The sequence below is a fragment of the Aethalodelphis obliquidens genome, unplaced genomic scaffold (genome assembly GCF_003676395.1).
Source record: "Aethalodelphis obliquidens isolate GAN/ISIS:26980383/991018 unplaced genomic scaffold, ASM367639v1 scaffold4, whole genome shotgun sequence".
In the NCBI taxonomy this organism is placed as follows: Eukaryota; Metazoa; Chordata; class Mammalia; order Artiodactyla; family Delphinidae; genus Aethalodelphis; species Aethalodelphis obliquidens.
The window spans coordinates 1,084,692-1,111,740 of NW_020837948.1; the positions used below are offsets into that span (position 1 = coordinate 1,084,692).

The 27,049-nt window shown below is 54.0% G+C and overlaps 1 protein-coding gene across 1 annotated transcript in view; it reads right to left on the reverse strand.

The window, feature by feature from the left end:
• Positions 1-27,049, reverse strand: part of PSD2 (pleckstrin and Sec7 domain containing 2) — a 55,354-nt gene that overhangs the window by 20,241 nt on the left and 8,064 nt on the right. Inside the window, exons 3-8 of the mRNA XM_027095825.1 lie at positions 15,682-16,109; positions 12,143-12,583; positions 11,565-11,759; positions 8,426-8,506; positions 5,109-5,221; positions 4,323-4,381 (exon numbers count right to left, since the gene is read on the reverse strand). Coding sequence (XP_026951626.1) covers positions 4,323-4,381; positions 5,109-5,221; positions 8,426-8,506; positions 11,565-11,759; positions 12,143-12,583; positions 15,682-16,058 — 1,266 coding nt within the window. The 5' untranslated portion in view covers positions 16,059-16,109. The remainder of the gene's footprint in view (positions 1-4,322; positions 4,382-5,108; positions 5,222-8,425; positions 8,507-11,564; positions 11,760-12,142; positions 12,584-15,681; positions 16,110-27,049) is intronic.

The following is a 27,049-nucleotide window of genomic DNA, read 5'->3' on the forward strand; positions in this document are numbered from 1 at the left end:
GCGGGGGCCTGGGCCGGTGGCCCACGGCTGCTACGCGCGACCCCCGGGGGCCTCTCTTCCCCAAAGGGAGGGCCCAAAAAGGGGCGACCCCGGGGACCGAAAAAAAAAAAAAAAAAAAAAAAAATACCCTCCTCTGACATCCTCCCCTTCCAGCTCACTCTGTCATGGGGAATGAGCTTTCCCTACTCCCAGCTAAGGCCACACTCCACCTATGCTCTGTTGCTCATCTCAAAGAAAGCTTCGATTTTCCCTTCTCTCTCTTGCAACATCAGTTTCTCCTTGCCTGCTTAGTGGATGCTACTGACATACACACATGCCCTAGTCAGATTTGAAAGAGTTCCTCCTAGACCCCTCCAGCCAGTGGCTCATTTCAGGAGCCCACTCAAAGCCAAATATCACAAAAGAATTCTCCACATCCTCCACTTCCTCCCCTCCTATCCTCGTCACCACCCACTCCAGCCTGGCATTTGTCCTCTCCACTCCACCTAAAGTGCTGTTGTGAAGGTCTCCAATGACCTTGACCATCCAGTGATAATGACCCACCGATGGGCATTCCAACCTCAATGGTCATTTTTCTGTTGACATCTTTCTTGACCTCATGGCAGCCTTTTATGCAGTTGGCCACTCCTTTCTCCTTGAGACACTCTCTTCTCTTGGCCTCTGAGACACTGCACATTCCTGGTTTTCCTCTCATCTCCATGGCTGCTTTCAAAGCCTCTCCTGCTGCTCTGCTTGACCTTTAAATAAGGCCATGCCCTGGGACGAGGTCACCAGCCTGCCTCTCTCCCTGAGGCACTCAGCCAGTCCCATGGCTTTCATTCCACCAGGATGACAATGACCTCCTCACCCCATCTCTCTCTTGCATCCCAGATTCGTTTACCCCACCAGCTCCTTGGCATCCCCATGTTCATGTCCAGTAGGCATCTCAAACACAATATGTCACAAATGGGACTTGAGTCCCAGCTCTCCCACTCACCATGCCCTCCACCCACCCACGGAAGTTCCTGCTACATCTCAGGAAACAGCACCCCCATCCAGCCAGATGCTGAAGCCATCCTTACTCCTCTCTTTCCCTGATCAGCCCCATCAGCGCGTCCTGTCAGGCTCACCCTCAACTGGTCTCCGTCATCTGTCCCTTCTCTCCATGTTCACTGCCCTGTCTGCCCCAGCCACCATCATCTCCCACCTGGACTCCAACGACAGCCACTATGGACAGTTTTACTGTCCACCAAAAGTTAAACATAGAATTACCATCAGACCGAGCAATCCACTACTTAGGTACACACTCAAAAGAAAAACAGGTGCTCAAACAAAAACTTATGCTAAGTAAAATCAGTCAGACAGAGAAAGACAAATGCTATATAATATCACTTATATGTGGAATCTAAACAATACAACAAATCAGTGAATAAAACAAAAAAGAAGCAGACTCACAGATATAGAGAACAAACCAGTGATTACCAGGAAGGGCGAGGGGCAATATAGGGTAGGAAGAAAAAGGGTTATTATGAGATTATATGAAATCATGTGTGTGAAACTTTTGAAAATTGTAAAGTACTATAGAACTTAAAGAATTTTTCATTCAATTAAAAAATTAAAATAAAAATTTTAATTTTAAAAATTTTAAAAACCTGTACATGTATGTTCATAGCACTGTTCACAATAGCCAAAAGGTGGAAACCAGCCCGACTGGTCCTTCTGCCTGGAAGGCTTTGTCCCTGGTCTTTCCATGGCTGGCTGCTGCTCATCCTCCAGGTCTCTGCCCCAACCGTGCCTCCTCTGAGACACCTTCCCTGACCCCCAGTCTAGCCCCAACACACCCTCCTGTTTATTCCCTTCACAGACCTATCACTGCTTTAATCACTTGTTTACTTCTTTATTTTCTATCTCCTCTAACTAGAAGGTACATCCTGAGGCAGGGGTTCTCTTTCCTTCCTTTTATGGAACACAGAAGGTGCTGAGCCCCTAGAGTCCAAACGCCCCTCCTACAGAAAGTCCTCCAGATCCTTCCACCAGGCTGTGTCCATCTGAAGAGGGTGCACCTACTCCATCTGCCAGTCCCTGTACTGCCTCCTGCTCTGACCAGAGCTATTTCTGGGGGCCCTAGCAGGCCCCACATTCCTGAGATCCCCACCTTCCACCAGACACTCAGTCTCTGTCAAAGAGCAGAAGAATGAGAGCAGGAAGGGAGGGGGAAAAGAACAAAGCAGGTGATGCCACTTCCGTTGCGGTCCTTTGGAAAGCTCACAGTAACTGCAACAACCCGGCCCTGGGCTAAGCACTTTCCAAGTGCTGTCTCCTTAAGTCTTACAGGGACTTTCTGATGGGGAAACTGAGGTTTAGGGAAGTAAATAACTCACTCCAAGTCACAAGCTATTGTGTGGAGAAATACAGAGGACTCCAACCCAGAACGCTTGCTTTTGATGTTTTGCAATGCCGTCTCAAGAGAGACACGGGATCCTCAATGTCTGTTGGCTGCAAATATGAACAATCCTGCCCCACCCGCTTTTGATCTACGAAGGTGGTGATGTTTCTCTTCAGCTGTGGGCATTAAGGTGGTGTCATGGGCAGCTAAGTCCCACCAAGCTCGAGAGTATTCTCGACACGGGGTTCACTGACTGCTGCCCTTGTTAGCAGCTCTCAACCAGGGGGAGAGGCATCCAGGGCTGGCACGGGAGTGACTGGGTCCTGAGATGGCCCTTGGCCCCGCCAAGGGTGGGGATGGGGAGACGAGGGGTGTGCTTAAAGCTCCTTTTAAGGTAAGCCAGCAACACCTGCTCTCCGTAAACGAACAGTAAGCAGTCTTGGGGGAACGTCAACCCGTTAATGGGCATTTGCTCTGGTGATATTCCCATGGAATACACACGTCCTCTCTCCTGTTCCACACCCAGGCTGACAGCCCAGGCGGACATAACCAAAGTTGTCACACAACTACTCTTCGTGCCAAGGTCCGCGAGGCTCTCACCCTCCCCAGGCCAGGCACCCCAGTGTGCCCACGCTTGCTCAGGCTGCCATCAGGCGGGGCACTTCACCTTCTTGATCTTCCAGGGATCTACAGGCTGGGGTTTTGGGCTCTCCATTATTTAAATTTTAATATTAATAATACATGTGATTATTGTTATTACTGTGCAGTAATATTATAATATTATTGTAATACATTGCTATAATACATTGTATAATACATTATATTATTATAATATATTGTTATAATATATTGTTATAATGTATAATATAATATCATAATATTATTCATAATAATATTACCTAATAAATCCTTACTAAGTACCAGACCCTGACACTTGGTGATACCTCCCTCTCTCAGGCCTCCCCAGGATGCTATGGGCAAAATCATTATTTCCACCTCACAGATGTAGAAACTGAGACGCAGAGAAGGCTAGTGTCTTGCCCAGGGTCACAGAGGTACCACCTGGAGGCAAGAGTAAGATCTGAAGTTGGACCTATCCCACGTCTTTCTTCCACCCTACATGTCCTGGACTTTCCTGGTTAACTTTGGAAACAGATGTGCTAGCCTGTTGTCCCCATGAGTCACTGAAATATCCCCAACCCAACAGAGGGGTTCTGACCACCATGGGGTGAGCAATGACGGGGCAGGGATCAGTGGGCCAGATGAGGTGATGTGGGACACAGAAGGGGAACATGGAGATGGGGTCTAGGCTCACAGGGCATGCAGACCACCAGCTACACTTACCACCTGAGAGAGGGCAAGAGAGCCCAAAGGGGGGGTCCCCGGAGCAGAGAGAGGAAAGAAGAAGGAATTATTGAGCCACGAGCAGCACTGAGATGTCCAGATCCCAGACCAGACACAGGCTCACAGCCCGGGGCACCCACTTATCACTTCTCTGTTTGCCTAGTCAGGGCGGGGAGGTGAGGGGTGCGTGACGAGAATGCCTCTTGAGGGCGATCTACCAGTTGACCGGAAGGGGCTGCCTGGGGCATGGTACTTCAACAGGGCTGCACTCAGGCTTACAGCACAAGGGGCAGGAAGAACATGTGATCTTTTAGCAATGTCTGGCATGGACACGGCTGGGACACATGTCTTATTTAGCACATCCTAAATTCCCATGTGCCTCAGCTGTTCTTACTGCCCTGCTTGGGGGCAGGGACCCAGGCAGATCTCAAGTGGATAAAACTAGGGCAGAGCCAAGTCTAGAAGCCAAGCTGCCCAACTCCCAGGTCTGCTAAAGAAACACTGGCCAGCGAGCAGGAGGTCTCGGGAAGGGGGCTGGAGAAAGGACCGGCCCTTGGACAACTCGGGATGAATCAGTGAGAGGACATGCCCACTCCCTGCCTCCCCAACTCACATGTCCGTGCAGGTCCGTGTTGAGAAGCATCAGGGCACAGGTGAGCGTGTGGATCCCATCTAAATCAGAGACGGTGGCACCCTCAGCATGAGCACCCAGCTCTTTCCCAACCCCAGGCTCCCACCTGCCTCCTGTCAGAGCCAGCCTGGAGGCCTTGGAGACAAGAAGAGGCCAGCCACCTGCCAACCATACATCAGGGCCCAGGGCCTGCGTGATGCTCTGTGTCCCACCCCCATTACAGCATCAGAGTCACTCACTCGCCCCAGGTCAGGACCAACCCCTCCCTCAGAGGTGACCAGACCACCCTGGGCCTGTTCTAGCCCAGATTCCTGCCTGCTGTGGCCAAACTCACCTTGAATCTCAGACCCAGGAATGGCTCTGGGTCCCGGACTATATCCCTTCCATGGCCCGTGTCTCCTCTAATAACCAGCCTAGTCCCCCAGTTCCTGGGACTCAGGTCCATCCACAGGACAAGTCCTGCACTTAAGAGGACCCCAACCCAGACTTCCACACCAGGACTCCCACCACACCAACAATCAGCATTGCGACAGGGCACCACTGAGAATGAGGACCCAAAGGACTGACTCCAGGATGGAGGACTTTCAGGCACAGGGAGTGACAACAGGCGGGGCAGTTGGGAGGTTCCTTTTCCAGCAGACAGTCCCCATGCCACCTGCCATTGTTCATTCACTGATGCTTCTTGAGCGGGACAGAAGTGGCAGGTGGACCAGAGGTAGGAAGAAGCCAGGGCCCGGGTGGGGGGCAGGGGAGTGGGGCGAGGCGTACCTTCCGAAGTGCTGTCGTCAGGGTTGCACTGGCAGTACCGGCGGGAGAAGTGCGTAAGGACCCGCTCACGCTCCTGTGTCTCCCCCATCAGCGGAAAGGCCTTCAGGAAGGTTCTGGAGGGTAATGCAAGGATGCTGAGGGCCTCCAAGAGCCCCTGAGTCAGTCTGAATCCTCACTCAGCGTAGGACGCCCACACACACACACCACCCAAACCTGCCCAAGGGGGCTGAGGCCCCAGAGCCCCAGCATCTGGGCCCAGGGAGGCACCCTGACCCCCGTAATGGCCTCTGGAGTGTGGAGTTTCAGCCCTCATCACCCTCCAGGGCCCTTCTGGAAGGATGCAGGGGACAGATTGTGAAGAGCAAAGGCAGACGAACACCTCAGTGCCAGCATCTGCTCCACTCCTGGCTCCCTCCTCCATGGCTGGGCCATCCACGCCGCTCCTCAGACCGCTCTCCCTCAGCCATTCCCACTCCTCACTTGAGGCGCTACCAGCTGAGCCGCAGGCCCAACCTTGGCCTCCCTCACTCCCCCCACCCCAAGTCTGAGCCTCCTCTGCTGGGCAGCTCTGAGTCCCTCTCAAGGCCAAATTCAAAGGTCACCAGCTCTCAGGAGTCCCTGGCAGAGTATGCTAAAACCAGAGGGGCTGGGAGATGGGGCTGGGGTCCCTCACCTGGGGCATAGGCACACCCCTTCTTGGGAAGGGAAACAGCAAGCTGAGACATTGTGGGCCTCTATCCACCCTGGGCTCATGAGACTAGTTTGTCCCTGATTTTGCCACGGTTCACTTGGCTTCTGTAATGCCCACTTTGCTTTATCCTCTCTCAAGCTACTTCTAAGGCACCCTGGGACCTGTGAGCCCCATTCTGGCCAATCTTTACCCTTGGAGGCTTCCCAAGGCATCCAAAACTGCAGACCACTCTCTAATTCAATCCCGATCAATCAACCGCTGTATAAAAACACTCCATCCGCCATCTAGGCTTCCTCCTTTCCCTGCCTCTCCTGTTCCCCGTTCTCTTCCCTGCATCTGGCCCCTCCCTCTTCTCCTCATACTCCACTAGGACTTTCTAAAACCCATCCACCATCCCAACCGTAGCCTATCCTACCTGGGAGTCATCCATCCCAGCTCCGGCTCCCCAGCCCAAACACCCCTTCCTCAGGGATCTTCACCAAGCTCCGGTTAAACTCAGGCTGCCCCCGGGATCAGCCTCATTACTGCCCGCCCTCTCCCCTGCATCTTGGAACCACGGGCCTGTCTGCTGTATCCTCTGTGCTTCTCACACCAATCATTCCTCTGCCCCACAGCCCAACTTCAGGCCTCGTCCTCTCCCACCTGACCCTCTTCAGAAGCCTCTGGATCAAAGGCCACCAGCACACTGCTGCCAGCACTGCCTCCCAGAATACGGCTTCACACCCAGCACCTTCTGGGGCTCCCCAGGGCCTGCAGAGTCAAGCCTCAATCTATTGGGCTGGATATACAAGGTCCTCCCACCCAGCACTCATGCCTCTGATTGCGAGCCCGACCCACCAAACACCTTCCCCACCCGATCATCCAGTGTGAAAATTCAGACTCAGCTCAGGATAGAGTAGCTTGCAGTCGACCAACACTTCCACTGAGAACAATGAGAAAAGGCAGACAAAATACATCTCTCTTAAGCTATCAGAAAACTGCTGACGCAACAAACACCAATAGGACCAAGATTCTGGAGAGGAGAGAACTGGGGAGAGGTGGGCTGATCTGCAGCTGCTTTCTCCCCGGGGACACTGCCAATCACGGGCACAGGCAAGAGGCAGAACAATTAGTGGCTTCACGGAGCTGGAGAGACAAACCGGGAGACTCGAGGGGCTGTAAACATGTGGCCAGTTCTCCCTGTGAGACATCTACCAAAACCTAAAGATGCAATGGGTAGGAAGGCCTCTCTGAGAAGTAGACGGATTTGGTTTTTTGACAGTCTCGCCGCAACGAGGAGACAAAATTAGGATTTACAACCAACCAAAAGGAGAGGCCCCAGTGAACACACCATGCTCTCAGTGGAAAGCCCTGCGGCCTTCACCCTGTGATCGGGGTGAACCCTGAGCCTTACCAAACTTCAGGGCTGCCTCTCCTCAGCTCAGCCCTGGATGGATTAGGACTGCGCCTCCCTGCCCTCCTCTAACTGTCTAGCAAGGGACAAGGTAAACCCTCTCTGGAGGAACACATAATGATCTAGAGCCACAATTCTATACAAAACGTACAGCATCCAATAAAAAAATTACTAAGCACACAGAGAAATAGGATATAAGATGGAAAGCCAAGAGAGAAACAATAGAAACAGATACAGATGATGCAGATATCGGGGTAAAAGCAGACAAGGACTTTCAAATAACTGCGACTAATATGTTCAAAAAAGAGAGGGAAAGATGGGGAAAGTAAGTAGAAAATAAATCAAAAGATGAAGAATTCCCCCCAGAGAATTAAAACCTACCCAAAAACATGTTTAATAAAATGAAATTTCCAGAACTGAAAAATAAAACAATAGAAAGTGAAAACTCAGTAAATGGGGTTAACCCCATATGAGACACAGAGAAAGGGTAAGTGAAATGGAAGCAGGTCAACAGAAAATATCCCAACTGAAACAGAGAAAAAAGAAGGGAAAATAAAGTTTTTAAAAGTGTGAGAGGCACGTAGGAGGTGAACAGATCTAACATACATGGGACCACCCACACCTCAGCTCAGAGACCGCCGCCCCTCCCCAGGAGGGTTCTGGCCTAGGGTCTCCCTGCTGGCCCTGCCGCCGGGTCCGCTGGACACTGGGCTGCATCTTCCCATTCCCGCCCTCTGCTCCCTGGGGCCTGCACCTGCCCCTCCTGAGGGCCACTCCCCAGGTCCAAACACCAACAGGACCTGAGGGCAAATTCCATTTTGGCTATCTCCTCCCTCAGTGACTGTGGGGAACTGGCCCACAGTTTCTCCACAAGTAAATGGGATGATACCGCCTACCTTACAGGGGTGTTGCTAAGATGCAGTCAGCAGGGTGTGTAAAGGGTACATCTTGCAGACAGGAAGTGCTCAGTACAGGCAAGCCTTTTGGCCCTTTCCCCTCCTGAAGAGTCACGACTGCATTCCCACCTTCATATTTTCAGCGCCCACCGCAGAGCCAGCACTCACTGAGTCTCTGCATTGCTGCTGCTCTCATGACCCCTTCCCCTCAGCCTCCCCAGAGGGGTCAAGAGACTTGTCCAAGGTCTTGCACAGCAAGTTTACAGTAGACTGGCAGGAGAATCCAGATGTGTGGCTGTATCGCCTGTGGGCACTATCCCATCCCAGCCCCACTGACCTGAGTGCTCGGTCCAGAGTCAGGCCCGAGAAGTCAAAGAAGCTGAGGTACTCCCCGGCCACCAGCCTGCTGAACTCGTTGCTGCCAGGAGAGCAGGGGTTTTCCATTAGAAGCAGGGCACAGCAAACAGTGGGGGTTCGTGGCAGTGGGCCCCTGGGGACCCTGACCCACCCACCCAGACCTGCCCGTTCCTCTGCTGTCTCCCTTGCTAGCCAGTTGGGCTCTGACAGTTCAACCTTGGGCCAGGAGGTGGGGGAGTCAGGAAAGCTTCCTAGAAGAGGTGATGTCTCATCCAATACCTTCAGGAAAGGAAGAGCCACCCACGTGAAGGGAGTAGGAGGTGAGATGACGCAAAGTGTCCGCAGTAGGGGAAACTGTCCAAGAAGCTACCAGCAGGGCCATGTGGCCGGGGCTGGAGAGCGGGAATGGGGGCAGCAAGAGATGAGGCAGGGAACCGGGCCTGAGGGCCGAGGCAAGGACTGGGACTTGATCTGGAAGAGTTTGAAGCAGGGAAGGGGTGAGTGAGATGGCCAGATCTGTATTTGGAACACTGCCTGTGGAGTGGAGGCCCACGGGGGTAGGAGCTGTCCACGAGAGACATGGAAGGGGTGGGGAGGAGGGATGTTTGGGTGGCAGAATCCACAGGATGTGGAGAGGGATGGAGTGGGTGTGGGGCATGACAGAGAGGGTGGCCCCTGGGGTGATGCCCAGAGCCCAGGACAACAGGTAGAGCTAGAAGCACCCATGTGAGAGTCATCAGCCCTTAACTGGTGACTAACAACTCAGTAGGAAGGGGGACGAGCCCATGTGAGAGGAGGGGGCACAGACAGGCCAGCAGATCCAGGTCAGAGATCTGAGGAGAACCCCTGTCAGGGTGAGCTGAGGGAAGAGATAGCCAGAGAAGGAGACAGACGAACAGCAGCCCGAGAGGTAGGGGTATGCTGTCCTGGAGGCCAAGGAAGAGAGTGTTTCAAGACTGGAGTGATGAATTCTCACCAAAAAACAGAGCATATTTCCACCTGAAACCAACCAAGCCCCGAGCTCTCCCTCCTGTTTACAGTAACATGTGAAGTAACACCATGAGGACACCAAATCCAAAACGTGGAAAGTTCTTCCGGACAAATGACTCTGTTTCTTCAACAAATACATGGCATTACAAAAAGGAGGGGGACTGGCAACCGCTGTTGGCTACAAGAGGCCTAAGAGACATATTGGCCAAATGTAATGCATGTACCTTATTTGCGTCCTGATTTGAACAAACATTTTTGAGACAACCAGAGAAAATTAAGCATAGACCAAATGTTAGAGATACTAAGGAATTTTTGTTAACTTTGTCAGAAATTATAATGGAATTATGACTGTCTAAAAAAATATCCTAGTCAGTTAGAGACACATACTAAACATTTATGGATCATATGATAGAGAGTCTGAAATATGCTTTAAAATATTCTAGCAAATGTGAGGGGAAGAAGCTGTGGGGGAAACAGATCAAACAAGAATAGAAAAATATTGATAACTTTGAAGCTGAGTAATGGGTACATGGAAGTTTAAGATGTTACTTTCTCTGCCTTTGTGTATGCTTGAAATTTTCATAATAAAAAGTTTAATTAAAGAAAAAGAAAGGGGCTTCCCTGGTGGCGCAGTGGTTGAGAGTCCGCCTGCCGATGAGGGGGCGACAGGTTCGTGCCCCGGTCCGGGAAGATCCCACATGCCGCGGAGCGGCTGGGCCCGTGAGCCATGGCCGCTGAGCCTGCGCGTCCGGAGGCTGTGCTCCGCAACAGGAGAGGCCACAACAGTGAGAGGCCCGCACCACAAAAAAAAAAAGAAAAAGAAAAAAAAAAAAGAAAAAGAAAAAGAAAGGAGTGACCGGTGTGTCAAGGCTGTTGAAGGGGAGAAAGTTGAGGCCCAGTAGCAGACACCAGATTCAAAGACACCAGGCCGCCACTGACTCTAGTAAGAGGGGCTTGTGAAGGGTCCCTCCAGGGGAAGAAGCCAACCTGGAGGCACTGAATGTGCAGAAGGGGAGGGGACAGAGGCCATCCAGAGCAGAAAATAGAATTTTGGCTGTGAAGAGGCTGGGGGAGGAAGTACGATTTGAGGAAGGATTTTTGTTTCAGATGGGAAAGAGTTAAGCACAATTAAATGCTGATGGGAAAACTCTTGTAGAGGGAGTGGTTGAAAAGACAGGGGAGGGTGGGGATCAACCGTAATGAAGGAGGATGTCATTAGGTTTGGGGACTATAGCCCAGGGGGAGAGGTGAGGGTGTGGGTGATGCAATTTTGGGGGAGGCCCAGGGCAGGAGTGCCCTGGAGGCAACGGAGGGTGGAGGAGTCAGGAGGGAGGGAGAAGGGGGGATCCTCAGGACTTCCCTGTGGCCTAAGCCCCAGTCAGCTCTGACTTGGGGTCTAGAGTCTGGGCTGCCTCTCTTAGCCTGAGAGCAGCTCTCTCCAGAGGCTCGGCCTGCTTCCGTGCATCTTGAAGGCTTATGTGGGTGTTGGGGGTCCTTTGGATGGCCAGGCAAGAAGGACAAGGCAGGTGGACATGCTGCTGGCCGGACCTGCTCAGGACACACCAGCTGACTTCACAGCTGACTGTCCCCTACCCCTCAGGACTTCAACCTGGCTAGTTCCCTTCCCCCAAGTCCAAAGACCGGGGCTTGTGCTTTGGCGGCTCCCGCCCCTTCAGCTGGTCCCAACAGACACACAGTGAATGGGGCTTAATGAGGGCCAGGATCCCCTTCCCCAGCTCCTGGGTCCCCCGAGGTCCCAGCCAGGCCCAGGTTCCCCTCCCTCCTTGGCCCCATTAGGTGGCCCACCAGCCCCTGCCCGGCTGCTCTGTCCTCACTACCGTCCACCACGGCCCCATAACCACATGCCACATGCCACTCCCCCAGCCCCGAGGGGCCGCCCTGCCACACCTCTCCTCCCTCAGAGCCAGGGGCGCCCTCGCCCAGGCAGCCCAGAAAGGAAACAGATTTAGGGCAAGGCCTGGAATGAGGTCAGTGGCAGGAGGAAAAGTTCTTGGGGACTGTTGGGAGCCCCCAGAACCAGGCCCCCCTGAAAGCAGCCACCCACACCCCGCCTTGGGCTGAGGAAGACACCGGGTTTGCCTGGGGTGGGGGTGCGGAGATGAGCTCACTTCTTGCCCAGCTGCCGGGCAACATCGCAACGCTGGAAGCCCTCCAGGTGGTAGAGGCGGCGTGCCAGCCGACGGGCAGCTTCACTCACGCCCTGGCCCCCGTTGGCCAGTGGGTCTGCGCTGCCAGGCTCCAGCCCCTCCGAGCTGCTCAGCTCTGAGTCTGAGTCCGACAGGCCGTCCTTCAGGCTGGGGTCGCTGCAGAGGGAAGGTGGGGTTGGGGAGGAGGGGGTCAGAAGCCGTGGTTGGGGGCTGGAAGGTCTCCCCAGGCCTCTGAAAATCCAGGGGTCAGACCAGGGAAAGAAGCTCCACTGCATCGGGACAGAATCAAGTCAGACTTTTAGAAAAGTTCTCAAAGGATATCATTAGATGATCAGCTCCCTGACTCCACCTTGGCTAGAAAGGCCTGGAAGGGCAGAATGGAACCTCAGGCTGGGGGTGCAGAGGGTGGGCACGATGACCTTGCAGAGGGCTGTTCACTCCAGACCCCCGGATGTCCTAACTTGCTTTGCCTCCTCTGGGTCTCAGTTTCCCCATCTGCTCAATGGTTCTCTTGGCTCCCAGCCTGGGCCCTGCCTCACCTGGCCGAGTTCAGCAACTTGTCCATGTCTTCCTCCTCGTCTTCCTCATCCCCGCCTGGGCCCGGGGGTCCATCTTCATGGAAGCCATTGGGCACGGCCGTGAGAGACAGGCGGCTCAGGACATTCTCGGAGCGGCTGCCGGAGATGGAGCGCCGCAGGGGGCTGCCCAGCTCCCCATCACCGCCAGCTGCCCCCATGTTCCCCTCGGACCCCATGTCCCCAGGGCCCAAGCCAGCCCCTGGCTCAGGGCTATCCCGGGCCCGCTGCTGGATGAGGGGCGTGAGGGGGGCCTCGAAGCTGACACAGCTGTCGCTCTCATCCGTGAGGCTCAGCACATCGAGGGAGTCCAGGCTGCTGTACTGTGTGCTCCGCAGCAGCTCTGACTCCACAATCTTCTCAAATGTGGCGCTGAAGCCGTCCCGCACATCTGGTTCTCCTGGCCTGTGGGATGCGAGGACCAGTCACCATCCTGCCAGGTGTCCCCCTTACAGGTGCTAGGATGGCACCAATCCATGTCTGGGAGCTCCCTGGGGGCAGGGAGTGGGCATGGATCGTGTCCTGTTTGTTCTTTCTGCCAACCCTCGCTGAGCACTAGGTGCCAGATGCTGGACTGGGTACCGGGGCACAGCAGTGAAAGGACAGGCGTGGTCCTGCCCCCCCTGCCCACCGTGCCTGGCCCACAGTGGGCATCACTGAGCTGAATAAATGAATGTGAGACTCTCCCTCAGCCTGGCCTGGGAAGGGGGTGGGGGGCTGCTTCCTCTAGGCTCCCCATCACAGCTAGTGTCACACAGGGTCATAATTTTGCTGTCCCCACAACCTGGGTGGTTCTTAGCCTGGCTGCCACATTCTAGCTCTCAGGGCTTGCCTTTAATGTCACCTCCTCAGAGAGACTGCGGGAGGCAGGCCCACACCACCCAACACACTGGCCCCTCAGGGTACCTCCTCATTTCCTCCCAGCCCCTCTCAGCATGTAGTATTCTGTTTGTTCCCCTGTTTACACCTGTTTCCCCCCACCCACACACAAGGCCAGGAAGCACCCAGCACACAGTAGGTCCTCTAAACCCTGCTGAGTGGTGCACTGGGTGAATGGACACATGCCTATCAGCCCCACAGCCCAATACACTGCCTAAGCCCTTGCAGAGCCCTGTGCTGTCCCCGAAAAAGGCCTTTACACCAGCGGTTCCCTCTGCCCAGAGTGCTCTTTCCTCAAGCTGAAGTCTTCCTTTCGCATCCCTTTCTCACCCTGACTGCCCTATTTATAACTAGGACCTGCCCCCAAACACCCCAGCCCCTTTTTCTTGCTTTATTTTTTCCAAAGCACTTGCCGCCTTCCAACATACTATGTAATTATCTATTATTTTTATGACATATTATCTGTCTCCTCACTAGACCATAAGCTCCATGAAAGTAGGAATTTTTGTATATTCTGTTCACTGATGTAGCCCCAGCACCTAAAATCGAGCATCACACATAGATGAACCGAGGCCTCTTATCCACTGGGGAGATGCACAAGTAAGCAGGAAAAACAGGCAAGGAAGAGGACTAAAAGAGATAAAAGTAGAGACAAAGAGAGAAGAAGAGAAATAAGAGAGAGATAAGAAAGAGACAGAGAAAAGAGATAGAGAGAGCACGAAAAACAAAGACAGAGAGACAGAATAAGAGAGACAGAAAGTAACAGAGATAAAGAGATACACGCAGAGAGAGAGAGAGAGAGAGAGAGAAACATAGAGACAGCAAAAGCAAGAGACACAGAAAAAGAAAGAAGCAGGCTGAGCCCAGCCCAGTTCAGATAAACCAAGGCTCACCATTTGCAAAGAAGCACACCCCTGGTAACCTTGAGGATCTAGCCATGCCCTGCTTAGCCCCTAGTCCCTGGGGCTTAGCAGAGACTGAGCCATATTTGGAGGACTGGGAAGTGCCCCACTCCCTCAAACCCCTCCTTGGACCCCCAGTGCCTAAGTTTGATCCCTGAGTGCTTCCTGGAGAAATACTGACCTGAGAGAGAAAAGCTGAGGCCACGGCCATCGGCCACCCCTGTCCCACCAGGAGTTGAGACGGCAGCCTCATTTGGAGAAGGAAGTGGGGAAAGGGCAGAAACCGAAAAGGCGGTAGGATGCCCAGTAGGGGGCTGGGATGGAAGTAGCCTTTACTGACCTCCAGGAGGAGGGGAGGGAAGAGAAGGGCCACTGCCCTGGCTGCCAGAGCAGACACCCAAAATCTGCCCAGCAGCTCTCTCTGCCAGGCCCATGCTGGGTCCTGGAACAACAAGACAGTCCTGCCCTTGGGGGCTCTCATCTCGTGTCAGAGCCAAGAACGGTCCCCATATCTACCACCCTCTCATGTGCCTGAGCAAACCTGAGGGGTAGTTTTGACAGGGGCTTGAAGACCATCAGCTTAATCTCCAAACTTCCATCTGCCTCCACCTTCAGCCATCCTCCAAAAGTATACCAACCTAAATACAAACAGCGTGCTCCAAGAAGCCCCAGCCTCCGGCCCGCCCCCATAGGCCCCGCCCCCCATAGGCCCGGATGGAAACTCTCTCTTGGCACACCCGGCACACACTGGCGTCTGACCCCACGTACTCACATTCCTGCCCTCGGAGACCTAGGCACACTCAGCCCCACACATCCACGTGCAGACCCAAATGTGCAACTCAAATGCACAGGCCAGGCACACTGACGTGCTCACACATCCCCGTGCACACACCAGTACACACACACATGCATGCCCCACAAACACATGCTCGCACACCTCCTACACCCTTGTCTGCCCAGGCCAGTGCCTGCAGTGGTACACGGTAAGCCTTCTATATGCTTTCTTTTCTCAGCCCACACTGAGGGTTTCTAGACATTCCCCTGCCCCATCCTCGCCTCCTTGTCCAACTGGCACCTTTAAGACGTCGGGCCTCTCCACCTCCAGCTGAGGATAACAGAAATGGGGCTGTAACTCCAGGAAGTAGGACTTACTCCAACAAGTAGGAGCTCCTGGTCGAACTCCCAGATGGCACTCAGGGAGGAGTAGCTGACAAAGATTAATCCACATAAGCCTACTCTCTTGAGGTGAGTTGCAGAATTGGGACATTCTCATCTCCAAGAAGCAGAGGGATAGGCCAGATGACCTCCCACATCAAGGCATTTTGGAACTCTGATGTCCAGCCTGGGATGGAGGGAGTGTGGCCCTCCAACCCGACATAGAAACAGCCCACGGTGGAAGGGGAAGTGGGGGAGGGATGGATTGGGAGTTTGGGATTAGCAGATGCAAACTATTATATATAGAATGGGTAAACAACAAGGTCCTATTGTATAGCATAGGGAACTATATTCAATATCCTGTAATAAACCACAATGGAAGAGAAAAAAAAATTTTAAAAAGAAACAACCCTATCTCTTATGGCCCTATCCTCCCAAAACAGGGACATAAAATTCCCATTTCATGTATGAGGAAAAACAAGAACCAGAAAGGGTAAGTGGCTAGGCCCAGGCCACGCAGCATTGGAGCAAATGTGGTGAGCCCCCCATCCCGAGACACCCACTTACCCCAGTGGAGGATCCTCAGTGTCTGGACAGAGGCTCCTGGAGGCATCGTCCCCCTCCGCCAGCCCACCAGCCCTCCAAGGCCTGGACTCTGTAGAGTCTTCCAGAATGTTTGAGTCTGGCCCCAGGGCTAGGCCATTGGTGAGGGAGAGGCCAAGGCTGAGGCCGTGCAGGGCCATGTCCAGGCCCTTGGTATGCCCCTCAGTGTGCACCACCAGGGTGCCCCTCATCTCATGCCCTGGGCTGGTGTGGCCACTGTTCAGGTCCTCACTGGATGCCATTCCATTCTGGATGCCAGGCTCCTCCTCAGGCTCCAGGCTGGGGTCACAGGTGGCACCATCTTCCCCAGGCAGTGCAGATAGAAGCTTATCCTCATCCATGGCAGCCACGGCTTCTACCCCGTGCTGGCTGCTTTTGGGACCCAACTTGACCTGGCAGTGGATGGAGAGAGAAAGGGGTGGATCAGAAAGAGCAGGTGCTGGGGGTCCAAAGCCCAGCAGAACCAGCAGCAGGCAGCCTGCCTGAAGACAAAAGGATGGCCCAGATGATCTTCTCAGGGCCTCTCAGCTGGAGTCTGGGTTCAGGCTGTGGCCTCTGCACTGCCTTGCTCAGGCCAGCACCACTCACCTCTCCCCGGACCCCCAGCCACTGGTGTGCCCCAGTCCTACCTTCCCCGTTAACTCTTATATATCTCTGTTGTGCCCTTCAGAATTCATCAAAACCCTCCGAGGAAGATCCAGTTTGGCAGGTACTAGGGAAGGGTCCAGGACTCCTCCAAGGCCACTTCCTCTCTCGCTGGTGAGAGAAAGGAGCAAAACCCCAGGCCTACAGCAGCCAGCCACCTTGCCTCTTTCCATGTTCCCTTGCCCTGGCTCCAGGAGCGAGACGAGTGGTGACTGAAAAGATCTGGACTGGGGGCTGACTTTAGAGGGAGAGTTAAGTAGGGAGGCAAGGAAGTCAACAGAAGTGCAGTTTTATTAACAGAGGCCGCCCCAGAGAAGCCAAAGTGAGGCCCCGAGGAGGCGCTGTCCAGGGTGCTGAGTGGGGCAGCGCCACCCGGGAGACTGGCCGAGAGCGGGGCTTCCTCCACCGCTGAGCGCCCAAAGCCCTGGCTGCGCGGGATGCAAGGAGGAGGGGGCCTGGGGTTCCCCTCCACACCCCGCCCCGGCCCCAGCGCTCACCCATCCTTGAGGAGGGACTCGTGAAGAGGCTGCCACGGGGCCCTCCAGGGGAGAGCACTGGAAGGGGAGCCCCACTCACTGTGCGACCTCGTGGGGTCCATGTTGGGACTCCTCACTACTCCACCCAGGCCAGCCCCCTCCCCTCTGTCCTGCCCGGGGTCTGTTTCTCCTCTGTAAAATGAGGAGACCCATTTTCCCTGCCATCTCCACACACACACCCTTTTTTAAACGGATCAGAACAAGCTCAATTTCCCAGAAGCTTCCTGTCCAATCTCAGGAGGGTGGGCAATGTGACGGGCTGTGCTCTGGCTCTCCCCTCAGCCCTCTCTGCCCCACCTCACCCCTAGTGGCCTCTGCCACCAAGGACACAGACCAGTCCCCCCAAAGAACTTCCTTCCTCCCCTCTTCGGACCTCAGCTTCCCCCAGTAACCCCACGCTCCTCTGAAGAAAGGGTGCTGGGCGTTCAGGAAACGGCGGGAGGAGGAGAGGCACGCAGGTATAGCAACAGGGATTTAAGTGAGGCCCATACTCCCCATACTCACCTGGTCAAAAGCGTCACCTGAGGAACTTGTTAAAATACAGATAGGCCCTCCCTCAGGCCTCCTGAACCAGAATCTATAGGGAACGGGTATAGTAATCTGTTATTCTTATAATAAGGCAAGTTTGGGAAACACTGGGTTAGACTCCAGGAGAAACTTTCCACTTAGAGATGAGCCTGGAGAGGAAGGTGAGTCTACTTCTCTGGGGGCTTCTGGGCCCTTGGGAGGAGCTCTGCCACCACAGGACCACTTAAGATTCATGTACCCCTCAGTTTTCAAACACGGAGTGGAAGAGAGCAGGCAGGACCGATGGGGATCTGGGGCCCCAGCCCACCCACCCTGACAGTCACCTCCTAGAGTTTTGAAGACGGTATGAGCATAAGATTTTACTCTAAAAAACAAAACAAAAACAAAACAAAACTTCCACAGACTAAAAAAAAAATCTGAAAAGCTAGGCTCTAGAATATCTGGGCCCTGATCCTAGGACACTGGAGACCCCAAGGGGCTCGGCACTGAGTGAGGGATTCTTTCTGGTCTGCCCTAAATCCCTGCTGCTGCAGTTGCTATTTCAATCCGTTCCCTCGGGTTGTGTACTCAGAGCAAGGAGAACAGGAAGTAATCTCTTCAGCTGAGACTCCTTGGGGGTGAGGGGAGCATTTAGAAAGGAAAGAGGAGGGACAGTGGGGCCTCTGGGCCTGCTGCCTGAGTTCTAGTCCTCTGGCCTGCTTTCTAGCCCACAGGCCTGGTGAGCACTGGATCTGTGGCACAGGGTTTCAACCTAATTCCACCAGGATTCCTCAAGCTCCCACACCCACATATAGATGCTTAGGCCCCCTTTGGCCAGGGCTCTGCCTGAGCTCCCAGTGAGGCCTGAGATTTGACAGCATAAGCGGCTTCACCTGGTGCTCAGTCTACACCAGCCCCAAAGCCAGGGTTATGGACAAATCAAGGACCTCTTGGGAGGCCCCTACATCACCTCCAACTTCCAGCAGCTGCCTCAGGCTGGCTCTAGCCCTACCTGCCCTGCCATGTCCTCCTGCAGCTGAGAGCAAGATGGAGGTTCTGCCAACACCAGGCACGGGGCCGGGTCCTCAGCTTCTGGGGGTGGACAGACAAGGGGCACATTGAGCTCCACTCTGGGAAGAGGCCCAGAGTCCCTGCCTGGGCTAAAGGCCAGCTGAGCCCAGAAAGAGCTGAGCCAGGACCCCCCTCTCTTGCTGGGACCAAGGGAGGGGTGCCCTTCAGGGCAGAGGCGTGAAACAATGCCCCAAGTCCTCACTCTGAATCACCATGTGACCTGGGACTCATCATTGTCCCCTCTGGCCTTTGTGAACCCATCTGCAGAATGGGGGCATCACCTCTGCTCTCCTTCCCCAGGGCTGGTGGCAGAACTTAAGGTCATGAATGATGAGAGGGCTGAGATCCAAGGAAAAACAAACTCACTACAGAGGTCAAGGAGAAAGGCAGCTATGGCCCACTCTCTCCACTACCACATTTGACATACGGGGAGACAGAGGCACAGAACCAGGAAAGGCTTTGCCCCAGGTCACACAGTGAGTAGCTACATCTAGACTCAGGAGAAGCCTCCCTCTGCACCTGGATGGGCTGGAAGTAAAGGATGAGCCCCAGTTTCCCAGACCCTCCCTCAAGATCATGGCTCAAATCCTCATCCAGAAGAGTCTACACAAAGCAGTGACCCTGCCCACTTCCAGCCCTGCTGGCAAGAGCAGGGGAGGGGGTACGGCTGGGCCACAGGGCCCACTCATGAGAAGGAGATGCCTACAAATGACAGCCCAGCAGTGGCTACATCCTCTGCATCCTCCCTCAGCCAGAACCAGGCCCCTCTCTCAGCAAGGGCTCCTGTGATTGCCCTTGGGATAACCTTGGGCATAGCAGCCTCTTTTTCAGCACCAACCAAAATGGGGTCCATGACGGTAATGGAACCCTGGCTGGGCCAGGGCTGAATGCCAAGCCAGCCACTTTCTGGGTCTCAGCTGTTCCTGCAACAACCCTATCCCCCCTCCCCACTCTCCCATGGCAGCTGGAGTGAGTTGTGAAAACACAAATTATATCATACCCCTCCCTCACTGGCAACCCTCCATCAGCTCCCATCGCCAATCTGGCCTCCTCAGCATGGCCTAAAAAGGCTCTGCCTGAGCTGGTTCACTACCCTCAGCCCATCCCCACCCCAGCAGCCACACTGGCCTTCTTTCTGCTCCCTGAGCTCATTCCCACCTCAGGGCCTTTGCACCAGCTGTACCCTTGGCCTAGAATGCTCTTTCCCTAGATCTTTTTTTTTTCCTATGGTTCTAGCCTGAACCAGTTTTTACTATGATGGTTTTATTTTATTCTTTTTTTTATTATTATTTATTTTTATTTTTGGCTGCATTGGGTCTTCGCTGCTGTGCGCAGGCTTTCTCTGGTTGCGGCGAGCGGGGTCTACTCTTCGTTGTGGTGTGCGGGCTTCTCATTGCAGTGGCTTCTCTTGTTGTGGAGCACGGGCTCTAGGCGCATAGGTTTCAGTAGTTGTGGCATGCGGGCTCAGTAGTTGTGGCACGCAGGCTCAGTAGTTGTGGCTCACGGGCTTAGTTGCTCCGCGGCATGTGGGATCTTCCTGTGTCCCCTGCATTGGCAGGCAGATTCTTAACCACTGCACCACCAGGGAAGCCCTCCCTAGATCTTTAAATGACTGCCTCTTCTGTCACTCAGGGCTCAACTCCAGTGCTGCCTCCTCAGAGAGGCCCTCTCTGACTACACAGCACTCTTTTACACTCCTTCATGGAGAAACATATCTGCTAAGCATCGTTTAGCGGACCTGAAACTCCCTTTTCTATTTGTTTCCTTATTTTCTGCCCATCTCGCTCACTAGGTGGTAAGTTCAGTGAGGGTGGGGACTATGTCATGTTCACTGCTGTCTCTCCCAGAGCCTAGCACAGTGCCTGGCAAACAGTGGACACTTTTTAAATATTTAGTGAATGACAACCTAGAGATTACCATCATCCCCATTGTAAGCAGAGGCTGAGAGAGGTTGAGGACCATGCTCAGGGTCACGAAGGTGGAAAGTGACAAGGCTGGCTTCTGCGTGGAACGACACGGGACTGTCATAGGGATAACCTCGTAAAGTGCCTTCCATGCTGGGATCCAAGCTAGGGACTGTGGGAAGCCCAAGGAAAGGGCTGGAGGGCCCAACATGTTCTCTAAGACAGAGGGCAGATGCACAGGTGCAGGCGCCCGCATGCACGTCTGTGAGCAAGCGTATGGTACAGGCATTTGTGGGCACACACACACACATCCCACATATATTCAGACCCATAAACACACATAAACTGAGCTGGACAGCTACTCATGAGGTAGGCTCCTGAGATGGTGAGGAGCCTACAGGCCTAGGGGCAAGGTCCGGGGCAGCTAGACCTACATCACTGGGCAGCTGGGTGATTGGTTGAAACCATTCTGCTCTGGGAGCAGCCGGGGCAGGGGAGGGACAACCCAGTGCTTCAGGCTAGGGCAGGTGGTGGGGAAGACAGGAACCCACACTGACCACAGCCACAACCCTGGCATCAGGCAGCTGTGTGGGTTTGGGAGGAGATGGGGGAGTACAGGCCAACCTGGTAGAAATGGGGGCACAGGAGGCAGAGCTGGGATAGGGGACCCGTGGCACTGAGCACTACCCAGGACAGGCAAAATCTAAGAGCCTGTGGGATGTCCAAGAGTGCCTACAGCCCAGGCAGGGTATGTAGAGGGGACAGGGAACAGAGAAAATCATTCTGGAATGTCAGTGTACAGGCAAAACTGAGACTACAGCTGTCCCAGGCAGCAGGGCTGGGAGCCAGGCACTCAGGTGTTGCCTCCAATGTGCTAGGGGGGCTTGGGCAAATGAAACCCTTCTCTGGCCTCATTCCCTGTGTACATCAGAGATTCCTAACCATTTCTAAGCCTTAGACCTCTTTGAGCATCTGATGGAACTCTGGATCTTGCTCCAGACAGACTCACACAGGTACACAATATTCTGAGTATTTTTTGAGAGGCTCATGGACCCCTACAGCCCATCCATAGGAACTGGGCATGAACCCCAACCTTGACAATCCCCAAGGACTTTCCACCTCTGACATTGTACACTCCGAGTTCCATGAACACTACTTGGAAAAAAAAAAAAAAAAAGCTGGAAACCTTTCATTCTCAGACCTATTTTCTGCCCCCTGGGAACCTACCCTGAACACCCCCATTGGTTCCACTGCCCTTTCCCAAAATTTCTACTACACTAATCGACTCCCTAGCTCACCCAGATTTCAGCACATAGGACGGGATCTTCACACACACACAAACACACAACTGTACCCACATGGACAGTTAAATTAGACGATCAGCGAAAAGGGCTGGTGTGTTGTAAGTGCTCAGAACAGACCTTGGCCAGCTGTGCCCCACACCATTCATGGGGCCCAGGCTGGCCCAGACCTGTCCACTCCAGGCCTCCACAAGCACCTGCTGAGCCACTGACAGCACGAGCAACAGGGAGGTGACAGGAAGACCTCTCAGCGGGGCCCCTGGATCACACAGCTCACCATGCCCCCCCACAATCTCTGCCAGCCAACAAGTCTGGAGGTCAGGACCTTCCCGTCATCCCAGAGCTGTGAGCACACTCCGAGGCACAGATCAGCCTGGGCGTGTACTCCTCCATGTCCCACCTGGCCGGGGCAGGGAGATGCCCCGGATAATACGGAGGGATGTCTACCCAGGAGCCTTGGGAACTGCCCTGCCTCCCTTCCCCAAAGTGACCCTAATCCTTCTACCTACTTGGTCTTCTCAGCTTGGACCACCTAGTGCCTCAGATGGGACAGTCCAGGACAGTGGGTCAGCGCCCTAACTGTGCAGTCAGAAAGACCTGGCTTCAAATCCCACAAGCTGTGTCACCTCAGGAAAGTTGCCTACCTCTCAGCCTCAGCACCCTCCTCAGCAAAATGGGGGTGGTGGTGCTAACAGCATCTGCCCCGCAGGGCTGCAGGGAGGACAAAGGAGATGGCTTGGCTGCGATGCTCAGCTCAGAGTCAGGCACAAGTGCTCAGGGAAGGGTGCTTTTCCAGAACCATCTCTCAGGTCTGCAGGGGAGGGAGCTGGCTGCCCACATTGGGGGCGGAATGCACAGTAGAGCAGCACAGGACACCCAGTGGGCCCCAGCAGACATTTGCCCTAGGCAGCCTGTCAGAGCAGGTTCTGAGGCAGCGGCTTCAGAAGCCCAGCCTGAGGGTGGAGGCAGGAGAAAGGCTCCTGTGGGGACCAGGAGGATGGGCCAGAGAGGGTGCCCCACCCTTTCCTGAGGCAGGTGAGGACCCTACAGTCCTGGCCCCACTAACACTCCTGCCCCAGACCCGGCTCCCTCCTAGCTTTCCATCTCAAGGCACAAAAGCCACACCAGGTACAGGGCAAGGGCCAGGGGTCTGGACCTCCCTTAAAAGGCTCCCATTCCCTTCAGGTGATGTTAATCTGGGATTAACCGGGAGCCCAGCACCAGCCTGCTTTCTTCCTCTCAGCCTGGCCTTGGGTTGTGGGCATCTGGAAGGCCTCCTTTCTCATGGTGGGGCAGGCAGAGGTTCCTGGGATTGGGTGTACGTTTGCATCTTATCTGCATGTGCCCCGCAGCCTGCTGGGACTTTCAGGGGCCCCTGGGCCCAGCTCTGCAAAGGTCATTCTTTTACATCTCCCAGCTTACTTCACTCGCCGCCCCACAGCCACTTGGCACCTTCATTTGCTTAGCATTTGCATACATCTGCATGCTGGTTTGGAGAGCCCTCAACACTGATGAAATTCACAGCGTCTGCTGTCAAACCCCAAATCATGTTTATAGCTGGTGACTCTACCCCCAGTCAGCTTCCCTGCAGGGTGAGCCCTCAGTTATTTGGGACCACAAAGGACTAGGCTGTTCTGGTTGAGCTGGCTACTGCCTGTCTTCCTGGAACTTCAGCTGGCACCTGGGACTCACTCTGCTTCTTGAGCCACATTTGAGCCATGAGCCTGCAGGCTGAAAGCTTAACCCCAAAAGCTACAATGAACTGACCAAGGGCAAGTCCTCCCAGCAAGTCCTGCCTTGGCTAAAAAGCCTGGGGAAGGGCAGACTCCAGGGGCTCAAACTCTGAGCAGCCTCCCCCCAGTCTGGTTCAACAGCCAGGAGAGATGAACCAAGAAACTTCATCCTCCCTGCTCCCTGCCCAATTTTCATTCACCCCATACTCTCAAGATCCTCACATTCTCTGTCCACCCTGCCTCTTCCTCTCTGCCTCCTTCCCTGAGACCTTCCTCCCCACCCTCTCCCCAACCTCTTGATTACATCACTCCACGTAACCCCTCCCTTGCTGAGGCTCCTCTTCTCCTCCCTCCGTCCTCTTACCCTGTCCTCTACTGTCTGTTTCAGGGCTTCGGCACAGGGTCTGACAAAGGTTGTGGTCTCCTTGGGCCCGGTTGAAGGTGAGCAGCATGTGGTGCAAAGTGAGCGGGTGTGAAAGGGTCTGTCCCCGTCTTTGAAACTGGCCCTCCTGTTCAGCCATAGCCCACTGACGGGAGATCTGGGGGCTGGTAAAAGTCTCACCCCTTCATGGACTGTCCATGCGATAGGAGTGTCCATGGGATAGGAGAGAAAGAGAGGAGTCAGGAATGACGCCAGTATTTCGACCCTGAGCACCTAGAAGGATGGAGTTGCAATTCCTGAGATGGGGAAGACCGGGTGGAGCAAGTTTGGGAGAGAAGATCAGGAGGAGAGGAGCTCAGCTTTGGACAAGTTGGGTTTAAGGTGTCCAGTAGACATGGCAGTCGAGATGCTGAGTGGGCTTTTGGAGCTCAGGAGAGAAGTCAAAATTTGGGATATAAATCTGGGAGCTGGCAGCATATAGGTGGTGCGTAAAGCCATAGGACTGATGAGATCGGCTCAGGAGTGAATGCAGATGAGGAAGAACAGCCAAACAAGGGCTGAGTCCTGAGCACTCCAATATTGTGAGCTGCGGGTTGGGGAGAAGGAGACTGAGAAGGAGTAACCACGAGGTCAGAGGAAAACAGGACAATGGATGTCCTGGAGATCAAGGAATGTATTTCAAGGAAGAGGGAGAGATTGAAGGTGCCAAAGGAGGCAGATGAGGACTGAGAGTGGCTATTGGGTGTAGCAACATGGAGGTCATTGGTGACCTTGAGAAGAGCAGTCAGTGGACAACCCTTCTGGGGAGGTTTGCTGTAAAGAGGAGCACAGAGATGCAGTGGTAGCTGGCTGGAGAAAATGAGAGAGCCATCTTTTAAGACAGGAGAAACAATAACAAGATATCTGCTGAAAGCGACTTCCCTGGTGGCGCAGTGGTTAAGAACCCGCCTGCCAATGCAGGGGACACGGGTTCGATCCCTAGTCCAGGAAGATCCCACATGCCTTGGAGCCACTAAGCCCGTGAGCCACAACTACTGAGCCTGCACTCTAGAGCCCGCAAGCCACAATTACTGAGCCCGCGCACCACGACTACTGAAGCCCGCGCACCTAGAGCCCATGCTCCACAACAAGAGAAGCCACCGCCATGAGAAGCCCACGCACCGCAACGAAGAGTAGCCGCCGATCACCGCAACTAGAGAAAGCCCGCGTGCAGCAAGGAAGATCCCACGCAGCCAAAAATAAAATAAATAAATAAATGTATTACCAAAAAAAAAAAGATATCTGCTGATGGAATGATCCACTGCGGGGGGAGCCTATAATGCAGGAGGGGGCATTTGCTGGAACAGTGTGCCCTCCGCTGCCCACCTTATAGGTTCCCCCTCTACTGCACAAGGGGACAGGATCTGTTTGCACAAGTCAAGGGCTGGCCTAAACCAGGAGCAGGGACACTTCATCCGCAGCAACTGGGGAAGGCAGAGCAGTGGGTACAGATGCTAGTGGATGGGTGAACGTAGCACTGGGAGTCTGAGGAAGTTCTAACTGCTTCTGTTTTCTCAAAGAAGTAGGAAGCAATGCCATCAGCTTTGAGGGAGGATTGCAGAAGAGGGGCTAGGGTTGAAGGCAGAACAGAAAGAGTGAAACAGTCATCAGGTAGGGGGAGAGGGAATGGACTTAGGACCCATGTGGGACTGCGGGACAGCACTAAGGACACACCCGAAGTTCATGGTTTTGAACGAAATGTGAGACCAGTCAGGGCAGTGGATTTTCTCAGCCCCATTCAGCTGCACAGAGGGAGCAGACCAGGCACTGCAATTAACCAGGGTTGGGGTTTTGCCAAGCAAGTATGAAGAAGTGAAATGAGGTAAGGGAGTTAGGGTCTTCAAGGGAGAGACTATCCTGACTTTTATAGTGGCAGCTGCCTCTGAGCTGGCCCCTGCCCCCACTCAAAGTCCCTCCGCTGCTGGTACCTGAAAGCTCACCATCCACTCCCTGCTGTGGGTTGTGTGTGGCCTTCCCTCTGCCCGCATCCCACCAAGACCTGGGGAAGTGAACTTCCCATACGCTGTTCCTTTGACCTGGAAAGTGCCTCAGACCTCACACTCTCAAACCAGCATTCTCCACATCCTGTCCAAGCCATTGCATGACAGCCCTCCCCACCACTAGTCAGATACCAGTGCTCTTCATTCTGCCTCCTAATCTCTCCTTACTCCATCCCTTCTCTCCACCCCACACCTGCCATACCCCAGTCCCAGCAGGGCCACCACACCAACTCCATTCCCCCTGTGCACTCCCTCTGTGCGCCGTATGCAGCAGCCTAGAATCCAGTGCACCAGCATCTTGTGCTGGACCATGTCACAGCCTCCTGACCATCCCTTTCACCCCGTTCGCCCCGCCAGTCCATGCCATCCTCCTCAGAGCGCCCTTCCCAGCACTCACATCTGCCTCATCACTCCCCTCTTTAAAACCCTTCAGTAGCTCCTCGTGCCCTTGGGGAAAGGGCCAGCTGTCAGCCCACATTCTAGGTCAGCTGTGGTCCAGGCCCCCCCCCCCCTCTTCCTGTCTTGCCCCCCACTCCCTCTCCTCCCCCCCGACCCTGTGCCCCTCACTGCTTTCTCGGGGCTTCTTCCCCACACTGACAGCACCTGCCCTGAGTTGTGGCTCATCCCATCCACACCCCTGAGGCTGTGAACTCCTTGAAGGCGCCATTAGCATCTGCTTAATCACCCTTCTCCGGCCTATGTTCTGAAGGGGGGGTTCAGTCAGTTTTGCTGACCTGGAGTGCGGGTGACCAGGTGGATGAAGCTTCTGGAGGTAGGGAAGAGGGAGGAACAGGATTGAAACAAAGGGACTCCTTAGCCAAGTGACCTAACTTAGCACCACCTATTACAGCACAGGCTAATGACATGCGCCTGCTGATGGACACGACATCACCTATGGGATATTCCTGCCCAAAATATTTAACCTGACTCTACTCATGAGAAAGCAATAAGACAAACCCAGAATGTGGGGCATTCTACATGAACACTGACCAGGGCTCTTTAAAACTGACAATGTCATAAGAGACTTCAAAAAAAAAAAAAAAGCAGAGAATTGTTCTAGATTAAAGGAGACTAAAGAGACATAACTAAATGCAATATGTGATCCTTTATCAAAAAAAAATTTTTTTAAGCTATAAAGAACATTACAGGGACAACTAGAGAGATTTGAATATGGATTACATGAGATTAGATGGCATCATTAAATTTCTTGGGTA